The 13,263-nt window shown below is 43.6% G+C and overlaps 1 protein-coding gene across 5 annotated transcripts in view; it reads left to right on the top strand.

The window, feature by feature from the left end:
- SERCA (ATPase sarcoplasmic/endoplasmic reticulum Ca2+ transporting SERCA) overlaps positions 1-13,263 on the top strand; it is a 125,174-nt gene that overhangs the window by 72,802 nt on the left and 39,109 nt on the right. For all 5 annotated transcript variants that reach the window (XR_014442130.1, XR_014442129.1, XM_083128395.1 and 2 more), the window contains exon 11: positions 8,670-8,827. Coding sequence is in view for 3 of the 5 variants with exons in the window: in XM_083128395.1 (XP_082984521.1) it covers positions 8,670-8,827 (158 nt within the window). In the remaining 2 variants the exon portion in view is untranslated. The remainder of the gene's footprint in view (positions 1-8,669; positions 8,828-13,263) is intronic.

The raw sequence follows: 13,263 nt of genomic DNA, 5'->3' as shown, positions 1-13,263 counted from the left end.
ATCAATAACCACCGCTCCTCCACCCACAACCTTGACTTCACTGTCGCCGTCCACACCAACCACCACAACATCAGTTTCAACGACTGCTTCCGGGTAGCGATCATCCACCTCCTACCCCAACCAGCCAACACCTCTGTTTCGCAAAAGATGGGAGAGGGCCTATATATCGGCCATGAGTGCAACCACTCCACCTGGCCTGAACAAGGCCACCCAGTAATGCCCAACCCTCACCCACCCTCCCAACTCATCCTACACACTCACAGTTTACGACGAGCCTGGTGACGAAACAGTGTTTTTTTCGTTCTACGCACCGCTGCTTCTTCAATGGGGACCTGGCAACTCTGCAGGACCCCAACTTCCGGTTCCGTCTTCTGTTTCTTCTCGCACCGATGATGCTATAAATTAGCGAAAATTTTGAATTTTCCTACTGTCCGGTGAGTGTTTCCTTTTACCTTATTTGATTTTTACTTAGCCCTTTTGGCCCTCCTTGCTTTTATCCATTATATATATATATATATATATATATATATACACACACAAATAATGAAGGAGACAGTAAACACTTACCACACGAATAGAAATAATTCAATATTTCGCGATCTGAGTCGCATTTTCAAGAAGGCACAGGTATTCTGTGCCTCTACCCACAGTGTCGTCGATCTTTTATCTACCTTCTTGAAAATGCGACTCAGATCGCGAAATATTGAATTATTTCTATTCGTGTGGTAAGTGTTTACTGTCTCCTTCATTATTTGTATTTATCTGCCCTTCTGGCACCATTTCTAACCCTATTCCTGTGTGTGTGTGTGTGTGTCCTCCCTCGATGTGCACGTCCACGTCACCTTCCTGGATGTGGACGTGCACATCGAGGGAGGACACCTGACTACCTCCATCCACATAAAACCCACCAACCACATGCAATACCTACACTTCTCCAGCTCCCACCCGTTCCACACCAAAAAAGCAATTCCATTCTCTCTGGCCCTTAGGGGACAGTGCCTGAACACTTCACCCACCTCCCGCCAGAATTATAACCTCCGCCTACACCAGGCCCTGGTTAACCGTGGATATCCCTCCATCCTGGTCACCAAGCAAATATCACGAGCTGCCTCACATACCACCACCACCAAGAAACCTGCTGCCACCAACCCACCTGCACTCATCACCCAATATCATCCCCACCTCAACAAAATCAGGCACACTCTGCACTCTCTTCTCCCAATCCTCCACAGTGATCCCGAAACCAAAAACATATTTCCCGACAAACCCAGGGTGGTTTTCAAACGCCCCCCTAACCTCCAAAACATCCTGGTCCACAACACTCCTTCACCACACATCCAACACCCCCCTGCCCATAAATGCAACCGACCCAGGTGCAAGACCTGTCCCATCCTTATCACTTCTCACACCCTCCAGGTGCACACGGCCACTGGCAAATTTACCCTCCATCCCAAAGGGACCTGCCATGCCTCAAACCTTATCTACATCCTCACCTGCAACATCTGTGGTGATTTTTACCTGGGGGAAACATCAACGGCCCTCAACCTCCGCATCAATAACCACCGCTCCTCCACCCACAACCTTGACTTCACTGTCGCCGTCCACACCAACCACCACAACATCAGTTCCACGACTGCTTCCGGGTAGCGATCATCCACCTCCTACCCCAACCAGCCAACACCTCTGTTCGCAAAAGATGGGAGAGGGCCTATATATCGGCCATGAGTGCAACCACTCCACCTGGCCTGAACAAGGCCACCCAGTAATGCCCAACCCTCACCCACCCTCCCAACTCATCCTAGACACTCACAGTTTACGACGAGCCTGGTGACGAAACAGTGTTTTTTTCGTTCTACGCACCGCTGCTTCTTCAATGGGGACCTGGCAACTCTGCAGGACCCCAACTTCCGGTTCCGTCTTCTGTTTCTTCTCGCACCGATGATGCTATAAATTAGCGAAAATTTTGAATTTTCCTACTGTCCGGTGAGTGTTTCCTTTTACCTTATTTGATTTTTACTTAGCCCTTTTGGCCCTCCTTGCTTTTATCCATTATATATATATATATATATATATATATATACACACACACAAATAATGAAGGAGACAGTAAACACTTACCACACGAATAGAAATAATTCAATATTTCGCGATCTGAGTCGCATTTTCAAGAAGGCACAGGTATTCTGTGCCTCTACCCACAGTGTCCTTTTATCTACCTTCTTGAAAATGCGACTCAGATCGCGAAATATTGAATTATTTCTATTCGTGTGGTAAGTGTTTACTGTCTCCTTCATTATTTGTATTTATCTGCCCTTCTGGCACCATTTCTAACCCTATTCCTGTGTGTGTGTGTGTGTGTGTGTGTACACACACACACACACACACACACACACACACACACACACACACACACACACACACACACACACACACACACACACACACACACACACACACACACACACACACACACACACACACACACACACACACACACACACACACACACACACACACACACACACACACACACACACACACACACACACACACACACACACACACACACACACACACACACACACACACACACACACACACACACACACACACACACACACACACACACACACACACACACACACACACACACACACACACACACACACACACACACACACACACACACACACACACACACACACACACACACACACCCCCCCCCCCCCCCGCGTGAGGCACCTAAAAGTACCACCTGAAATAGCGAAGAAACCAGAAACAGTAGCGAGGTGAGGTTTGCGGGAAACAATAATATCAAATGGGGCTCGTAAATCGGAGGTATGGGGTGGGTCGAAAAATATCGACAAATGGGGCATCTGGAGCAAAGTTATATTTTTTTAAATGGAACGATATACAATAACATGCATAATAGAAAAGAGCACACGCAGAGAAACGCCGTTTGTCTCATGCATCTTCTGCACATAGGAACGAAGATATGACCATGTGAAAATATGTAAACAAACTAACAAGTGGCCCACTTGACCGTCAGTACCACGGCATGTAAGACTTCTCAGGTGCCTGACAGAACTGCCTTTACGCAGAGTAAGTTTTGATAGCAGGTCCACGAGATAGTGTTAGTTCATAGCAAGCAGTCGTAGTGGTAAGAGCAAAGATTATGGTGTTCACAAACATAGAAAAAACGGACATGATCCTGATTTATGGGAAATGCCGAAAGAATGCCTCAGAAGCCTACCGTGTGTACGCAGAGAGATATCCGGACAGACGACAGCCATCTCGACGTCTGTTTGGTAAGTTATTTATTAAATTATGAGACACCGGAAGTGTAACACCACGAGCACGTGTGCGGAACAAGCCAACTACAGGTGAGGCAGGTGCAACAAATGTTCTCGCCGCTGTTGCTGTGAATCCGCACGTTAGCTCCCGTGAAATTGCCAGGGATGCTGGGATGAGTCAGCGAAGTGTATTGCGCATTCTGCACACACACAAGTTTCACCCATATCATATCTCCCTCCATCAGAAACTTCACGGGAATGATTTTGTGGACCGTGTTCGGTTTTGCACATGGTTGATACGACACGACACACCCGATTTGTCACGTATCCTCTTCACTGACGAGGCAACTTTTACCAATCATGGAAATGTCAACCTAAGGAACATGCACTATTGGTCGGTGACAAATCCACATTGGCTTCGCCAAGTGGAACGCCAGCGTCCATGGAGTGTGAAAGTGTGGTGTGGTATAGTGGGTGAACATCTCATTGGCCCTTTTTTATACAAGGGACTCTGAATGCTGACCGATACATACAGTTTTTACAACATGAACTGCCTGTACTATTGGAGGACATACCACTTCAGACAAGGAGGGACATGTGGTACCAACATGACGGGTGCCCAGCTCACAGTGCAAGACGCGCTACAGCATGTGTGGAAAATACATTTCCAAATCGTTGGATTGGACGTGGAGGGCCTGTCAAATGGCCGGCTCGTTCCCCAGATTTGACACCGTTAGACTTTTTCCTGTGGGGAAAGCTGAAGGACATTGTCTACCGGGATGTGCCAACAACTCCAGAGGACATGCAACACCACATTACTGCGGCCTCTAGGGACATTCCCTACGATATGCTACATTCTGTGCAACAATCTTTGCGTGGGCACCTCGTTGCCTGTATCGCAGCTGACGGCCACCACTTTGAACACACACTTTGACAGTTTTTCGCTTCTTAAGCAGTGGTTCTTCGACATACTGTCATGGTCATTTTCATTATGCTGTAACACTGTCAAATACATGGTGCTGACAATGTCTACTGCATTTTTTCTTCCTTTAACACGTTCTGTCTTCATCTTGTCCAATGGCTTCCGACATCTCATACTTGTACATGCCGTGGTACTGACGGTCAGGTGGGCCACTTGTTAGTTTGTTTACATATTTTCACATGGCCATATCTTCGTTCCTATGTGCAGTAGATGCATGAGACCAACGGCGTTGTGTTTCTTTGCGTGTGCTCTTTTCTATTATGCATGTTATTGTATATCGTTCCATTAAAAAAAATATGACTTTGCTCCAGATGCCCCATTTGTCGATATTTTTCGACCCACCCCATACCTCCGATTTACGAGCCCCATTTGATATTATTGTTTCCCGCAAACCTCACCTCGCTACTGTTTCTGGTTTCTTCGCTATTTCAGGTGGTACTTTTAGGTGCCTCACGTGGTATATATGGATATATATATATAGACGGAACCGGAAGTTCCTATGCAAACCTCTTCATGGGCAAACTTGAGCAAGAGTTTTTGGCTACCCAACCCCTCCTCTGGCTCCGCTTCATCGACGACATCTTCATGCTCTGGACACATGGAGAACCATCCTTGTCAGCTTTCCTGGATCAACTTAACCACTTCCGTTCCCTCAAATTCACCTGGACGCACTCCCCCAACCAGATCACCTTCCTGGATGTGGACGTGCACATCGAGGGAGGACACTGACTACCTCCATCCACATAAAACTCACCAACCACATGCAATACCTACACTTCTCCAGCTCCCACCCGTTCCACACCAAAAAAGTCATTCCATTCTCTCTGGCCCTCAGGGGACAGCGCCTGAACACTTCACCCACCTCCCGCCAGAATTATAACCTCTGCCTACACCAGGCCCTGGTTAACCGTGGATATCCCTCCATCCTGGTCACCAAGCAAATATCGCGAGCTGCCTCACATACCACTACCACCAAGAAACCTGCTGCCACCAACCCACCTGTACTCATCACCCAATATCATCCCCACCTCAACAAAATCAGGCACACACTGCACTCTCTTCTCCCAATTCTCCAGAGTGATCCTGAAACCAAAAACATATTTCCCGACAAACCCAGAGTGGTTTTCAAACGTTCCCCCCCCCCAACCTCCAAATCATCCTGGCCCACAACACTCCTTCACCACACATCCAACACCCCCCTGCCCATAAATGCAACCGCCCCCAGGTGCAAGACCTGCCCCATCCTCATCACTTCTCACACCCTCCAGGTGCACACGGCCACTGGCAAATTTCCCCTCCATCCCAAAGGGACCTGCCATGCCTCAAACCTTATCTACATCCTCACCTGCAACATCTGTGGTGATTTTTACCTGGGGGAAACATCAACAGCCCTCAACCTCCGCATCAATAACCACCGCTCCTCCACCCACAACCTGGACTTCACTGTCACCGTCCACACCAACCACCACAACATCAGTTTCAACGACTGCTTCCGGGTAGCGATCATCCATCTCCTACCCCAACCAGCCAACACCTCTGTTCGCAAAAGATGGGAGAGGGCCTATATATCGGCCATGAGTGCAACCACTCCACCTGGCCTGAACAAGGCCACCCAGTAATGCCCAACCCTCACCCAACCTCCCAACTCATCCTACACACTCACAGTTTACGATGAGGCTGGTTACAAAACAGTGTTTTTTTCATTCTACGCACTGCTTCTTCGATGGGGACCTGGCAACTCTGCAGGGCTCCAAGTTCCGGTTCCGTATATTTCTCCTAACACCGATGATGCTATGAAATTAGCGAAAATTTTGAATTTTTCTACTGTCCGGTGAGTGTTTCCTTTTACCTTTTTTGATTTTTATATATATAAATAAATAAATAAAGTGAAAGAGGAGAGAGGAAACACTCACCGGACAAAGATAAAATTCAAATTTCCGTGATGGTATGTCACATCTTCAGGAGTAGAGAGACGTAAAACTAAGTGACTACAGGGAAGAGTAAGCATGACCTGCAGTGTTGCCAGGTCCCGAAGGGAAAAAAAAGTGTTGACAGTACCACAAAAAAATATTTAAAAAAATAGATTAAATTGCCCCAATCCACCAACACCTCAATACGTAGAAGATGGGAGAGGGCCTACATATCGACCATGAATGCAACCACACCTCCAGGCCTGAACAAGGCCACCCAGTAACCCCACCCCCAATCCCCTATCCTCACCCTCACCACCACCTTTTCCCAACCAACCCCCCCCCCCCCCCACCACCACCACTCACAGTTTTTGACAAGCCAGGTGAAAGAACCATCTTTTTTTTTTTTTTGTAGTACTGTCAACACTTTTTTTCCTTCGGGACCTGGCAACACTGCAGGTCATGCTTACTCTTCCCTCTAGTCACTTAGTTCTACAACGTCTCTCTCTACTCCTGAAGATGTGACATACTATCACGAAAATTTGAATTTTTTCTTTGTCCGGTGAGTGTTTCCTCTCTCCTCTTTCACTTATATATATATATATATATATATATAAATCAAATAAGGTAAAAGGAAACACTCACCGGACAGTAGGAAAATTCAAAATTTTCGCTAATTTATAGCATCATCGGTGTGAGAAGAAACAGAAGACGGAACCGGAAGTTGGGGTCCTGCAGAGTTGCCAGGTCCCCATTGAAGAAGAAGCGGTGCGTAGAACGAAAAAAACACTGTTTCGTCACCAGGCTCGTCGTAAACTGTGAGTGTGTAGGATGAGTTGGGAGGGAGGGCGGGAGTGTGGGTACCCACCCGGTTCCATCTCTTTCTCCTCACACCGATGATACTATGAAATTAGCGAAAATTTTGAATTTTTCTACTGTCCGGTGAGGGTTTCCTTTTACCTTCTTTGATTTATATTAGGGATGGGCCGATATGAAACTTTGGCCGATACCGATACAGTACCGATATAAAATTTACCGATAGTGATAACCGATATTCTCCCGATCCGATATAAAATTAGAAATGGTCCTTGAAGACCCTGAAATTTTCATTGATCTCTGTAGTAAATGCATGTTTCGAGCTGATTGCAATGCAAAAGAAGTTGAATATTTAGACATTTACTTTTTCAGAAAGTAGTGCATGGAGATTATCCATAAAAATTACAACAAAATGGCAGAATTTTGCACTAAATTATAAGATATTTATCGATATATCGGATCGCTAGAATAATCGGTAATTTTACCGATAAACCGATACAATGATATGCCCATATTGGCCGATACCGATAGAGTACCGATTAATCGGTCCCATCCCTAATTTATATATATATAAATATATAAACGCCCTTGGTATTGCTCCCCACCCTCTTTGTGTGGTGAAAGTGACATCTTCAGTTGGTGTACAGTGACAGTCTGTGCGTAAGACATTGTAGCATTTGTTGTTTGTTGTGTGTGTGGGGGGGGGGGGGATGATATTACATAGTTGTCACGTGTAAAAATACACGTTGTCGCAATCATCTGATATTGTGTTTTTCTTTCCCTCCTCCTGGTGGAGTAATGTGTCTCTCGTATGCCACATGACATGATTCGTTCATTCCTCGCGTGTAACTGGGGTATGCAACCGTGCTCAACTTTTCGGATTTTGTGTTCCGTGCTCATGTTTTGATGTTTGAGGTCGGGATGTGTTGTCTTTAACGCATTTCTCATTGTCACGGTCCTTCTTGCTGCGTTACATACCCTTTCGATGCATTGTTCGTGCTGGAAATCCCCAATTCCTTTGAGGAATCCATTGCGCATACGTGCAGTGACCTTTTCATAGTGACTTCCGGACTGAGCACATACGATTCCTTCATGATTCTCTTGGAACCGCCTCTCTTATCTGTGATAGTATTCGTCCCAGTTAGGTGTGACGTTCACTTTGTCACCTTTTGCGAGGCTCCTATCTCGGAAACGAAGCCTCAGTCGTAAAAATGGAACTCACACTTTTTGCTTGTTTTCATGTGAGGAATCGCCTCCCAAGCGTTGTAAATGACCTTTAGAAACACCCTGTGTGGGTATGTGTGTGTGTGTGTGTGTGTGTGTGTACATATATATATATACACACACACACACACATAGATAGATAGATATTTCGTGTATGGGATTTAAGAATGATGATGTTCACTGAAAACTATCCAAAATTTGATAGGACTGTGCCTCTTTCAGATAAATGAAATTTCAAATTTTCCAGAATATATTGCATTAAACATGTATTATACATGTACTATGTTGTATCACGTGAAATTGCTTGTGTTTGGTTTTAAGTTCAGATAACTGTGTTTTATGTATTTTTATAGTTTACTAAAAATTGTTTGACTAGTTTTTTAGTGTACTGTGTACAATATAAGGTTATGTTGAACAACCACCTAATTTTAAATTATTGCTTACAGTTCAAGCAAGCCTTTGAAAAGGTTGGTGAGGCCACAGAAACAGCTCTGATTGTATTGGCTGAGAAAATGAATCCCTTTGGCTTGAACAAGGTTGGTCTTGACCGCAGATCTAGTGCCATTGTTGTGAGACAGGACTTTGAGACCAAGTGGAAGAAGGTAAGACGAGCACTTAAAGCTTATTTATTTACTTCCTCTGTAGGCTTGTGTGGACTTTTCATTTGTCCCTGGTATAAGTATAGATTCCATCTGAAAAAAATGTAAGACTATTGTATTTTTTTAAATTTTTTTTTTCAAAGTTTTGCGAGTTTGATGCCAAAATAGCCATGGACTTGGATTGAACAGGGAGGCTTACCTGACAGGACAGTAAAACTAATCCTTCTTAGGAAGCTTTCAGGCCGAAGTGGCAAGTGACACTTGTCACTTAGGAATGAACAGTCAGAAATAACTGCAACCTTTTCGAACAAGAGTGACACAAAAATCTGCAAATGTTGTTTTTTTGCATGCATGTCGCTCAGACTGGACTGTTTTCCACGATAGTGTGTACCATGTTGCCTCGGTGTATTGGTTGCTGGTGCACAGTGAATGCTTTTATACAGACTGGAGAGGCCCATGTTGCTTGTCATCTGTCACTTCAGTGTGAAACTACTATGTTGCATGTCTCTTCAATCTGAAAGCTCCATTGGTGTTGCCACTATGAAATTAACATTCAAAATTATGATGCATATTCTGTTCGCCATGCCTTCGCGACCTCTGTGTCCCCCATCGGACACAAAACAACAACCATAAATCTTGGGGTGTAGTACACACCGACAAAGAAAGGCTAGTTCAGAGTTGCCAAGCGTTCGACCATCCACTCCCCCTATTTAAACAGAGCAGGGAGACGAGAGGCGGGCGTTCTTCCCTGGTTCCTTTATTATTTCTTTACCTTCAAGAAAAATATTCGGTCCAGTCCCTTCCATCAATACCAGTGCCATTAACATCTCGAACAAAGGACAATTTGATCAAATCTCTTACGTTTTCAGCTTTTATTACGTCTATTAATTATAGTCATTATTATTATACATATTCAAACTTGCATCCAAAAATGTAAACCAATATCAAGTTCAACGAAAGATTGATTTTATAAAGTTGACTTCATGCCCAAAAAGGCTAATCTGGGTTGAACCTACAGCTCAAAGTGGGATTCCAACCACATTGTGCCTTTACCGGGTAAGAAATTCTGCACCCCCATTTTCAGAGCGACGATGTTGTCACTACGTCCTGGAAGAGGCCCAGTTCAATGAGAGATATTCCAAAATAGAAAACTGTGGTATCTCAGTAGTTTGATTGATTGATTTGCTATATTTTACTTTGCTTTTTGTGCCACTTTTGGCTAATTTGCAAAGATGGGGATGAGTGATCATGTGATGAAATTGATGGACACTCACAAACATCCATGCCCAGGCCAGGATTCGATCCCGGGACTCCTCGTGTCATAGTAAACCAGGCAACAGATGTTCACATAGCCACTTTAAAAAATTATCTCCATTCATTTCATTGTGATAATCTCCCGTTGTGGACTTCACTTTAAAAATTAGAAGAACACCTGGGATAAAACCACTTTCCCACATGTGTGTACTGTAATAAACCTTTTGCCCAACTCTTCCACTTGAGTAAACCCCACCCTCACCTTCCACCTGCCAACATTTACCCACAACATATGTAGGGTGAATGTAAGTTTCAGTAAAATAAACAACTGGTCTTTTCTCATTCATGTCATTTTTTCTCAATTTTCCCAGAAACTGGGCACGTTCAGCAAAAATATTGTTCCTCTCTATCAACAAGTGTCTTCTGTTTTTGCATTTTGCAAAAATAAAACCAATCTCTTTCAAAAACTTGAAGCATTCTTCTTCCCCCGATAAAACCCATTTTACCTTTGGCAACCTACAGCACTTTCTTTAAAGTAGCCAGAGTCTTATTATTGTGTAAAATTCCAGGACCTTTCTACGTAAAATGCACCGTTCCATATCATCCATCACAATCTTTTTTGGTCTACCACGCGTAGCCTTACCAGGGGTACACAACTTTTGTGCTGTAACCTTAGCTTCTCTTCTTATCAGGGAGATTGTTGAAACTGGTTTCCCTGTGTCAGCGGCAGCTTGCTCGGACGCTATTCTATTGGAAACCGCCACGATTTCAATCTTTTCTCTTCATCACAAAACTTGACGACGTTCCTGATTATATTTCTGGCCTCGCTGTGTACTACAGGTCTCTCTTCATAAGAAACAAATATACACCACACCACGCACACAATGAAATACAACACAATCAAACTTCAATCAAAACAATGAACACACGGAAAAAAGCGCTCAAAAAAGGAAGAAAAATGCTGTTTGTTGCTCCTACTTGGACTTCTGGCAGGTGAACGACAACAGAAGTTTGGCAATGACGTACGCTGGCGTTGTGTCGATTCTATTGGCTAGGCACGGAGGTGTGTCGTTTAGTTCACATATTTCCCGCAATTCATGTCATTCTGGGTGTTCTATACTCTATTGGCTAGGCAGGGAGGTGTGTCGTTTAGTTCACATATTTCCCGCAATTCATGTCATTCTGGGTGTTCTATACTTCTTTAAAATGTGTCAATGACAAATATGTTTAATTACATCGATTTTAAGAACAATTTTAAAAGTACACTTGTATAATAATAATATACATGTATATTATTATTTTAACGTACTTGTATTTATTATAAAGCGAAATGAATGAAGAAGAAGAAAAGCATCAGACTTCCAAGAATTCTGAATGTTTCGCAGTCAAATCATTATTGACACCCTTACAACATACACCACTACCCTCAGCCCAAAGTGAATGAATGTTCACTTCTGGTTGCCATTTAGTTGTGTTTGTTAGACTGTGTAGTGAAAATGGAGACTTTCTTCCATCCGTGGGTAAGCGTTGATGGCGCAGAAGAGCCTAGAAAGGAACCCGATCCCCGGCACCCCCAGCCCGGCCCTTTTTATTTTTATTAATGCATGCAAACACCCCCTGCAACAAGATTACTCACACCAATTAAAGTAGACTGGAAGGCTTTTTCCTGTCCCTAAGGCAGGTTTTTTCTCCTTCAATACGAAAAATCACTTTATCCCCTCCTCATTTTTCTTGCTTCTTCCTTTTCTTCAAAAATGAGATATCCCGATAAGTGCCAAAAGGCAGAAGTTAGGTTTGCAACATACACTAGGTGTGCTTTCAAGTAGTTAACACAAGGAGGGCTCTCTAGAGTTCTACTGTACCTGCCACACAGGTGGTAGGGCCAACAGAGGCTGCCACCACACTGCAGCGCCGTTTGAGATGAGATGGGCCCCACTCAATACGATGGAGAGCTTTGGGGGCCGTGTTGTCATTATTATTGTCTCTGCACTTCTATCCCTGAAGATGGGAGTGACGTTAGCTCTGGGAAGCTAGGATGCCCGTGATACTTACTCATTATTCACCGCCAAGAAAGCTTCAAGAAATATTTCAATAAAGGTTATATTTAAAGATTTGTAAAACTTACTATTACTACTAATTTGGGAAACATTTTAGCAGTGTGTAACCAGAATACATCTTGTAATTGTAAATATCTGACTTTGCTGGCATTAAAAAAAAGCATTCTATGGTGCCCTTTGCCAGCCCCCTCTCCTACTCCTCCTACAGCCTGTCTTCACCCCTCCCCCAACATGCCGCTGGGCGATGCAGCGACCATAGAGGAGTGCTGGCTGCTGACACACGAGTAAAAGATGTGGCATGCATTGAGATTTCGGCAGGAAGAGGGGTGAGGTAAGGTCGGGAAGATGTGGCAAACAGAATAACTACATTGTGCCGCACTAGAATAAAGTATATACATTATTTAAAAGTTAATTGATTCAGTACATTTGTAATATTAATAAACATGTTGCTTTTCGTGGTTGGACACGTTAAATGCATTTAAAATATTGTGTAGGTAAAGTTTTGGTGTTTCTGTTTTGCTATTTTGGTTGATTGATTAGTTTTGAAGGACCACTACCTTCATTAACACAGATTAAGGCATGTAGGACACATGTCACTACACGTACTTCGTTTGCTCCTGGTTGCAGTAATGTCATATCCTGTATTTATGAAGGAAGTGGCTCTTGAAAATTAATCTGACAAACAACACAAAGGGCAATTTGGAAATGAAACTTCACTTACACAATACTTTAGTTTTGTTTCGTGGATATTTTCCTCAATATTTTGCTATAATTCTCATGTCTTCATAAGAGATAGGGTTGGATTACAGTAACTGTCTCTCGGGATTGAGTAACACAACACGCAGGCACCTGGACATACAGCCAGTATGTTTTCCTTGGTGGGTTTTTGTGTGTTGTGTTTCAATCTTGTGTGTGCTGTCTTTCCCTTTACAATCTCAGCTTTTATCATAGATATGGGGTTGTCATAATTTTAAACATCTTAAATCCATGTTTTAATTGCAATGGTGGTTTGAATCTCGCTTCAAACTGTAGTTTCAACAGTTGAAATGCCTCCAAAATGATAAGCATTATATGTTAATTTCACTTCTCTATGCACTGCTGTTGGAAGAAATTGTCGAAATGCCCAAA

The sequence above is a fragment of the Lepisma saccharinum genome, chromosome 9 (assembly GCF_977018435.1).
Source record: "Lepisma saccharinum chromosome 9, izLepSacc3.1, whole genome shotgun sequence".
In the NCBI taxonomy this organism is placed as follows: domain Eukaryota; kingdom Metazoa; phylum Arthropoda; class Insecta; order Zygentoma; family Lepismatidae; genus Lepisma; species Lepisma saccharinum.
This window is presented reverse-complemented; position numbering and strand designations above follow the sequence as displayed.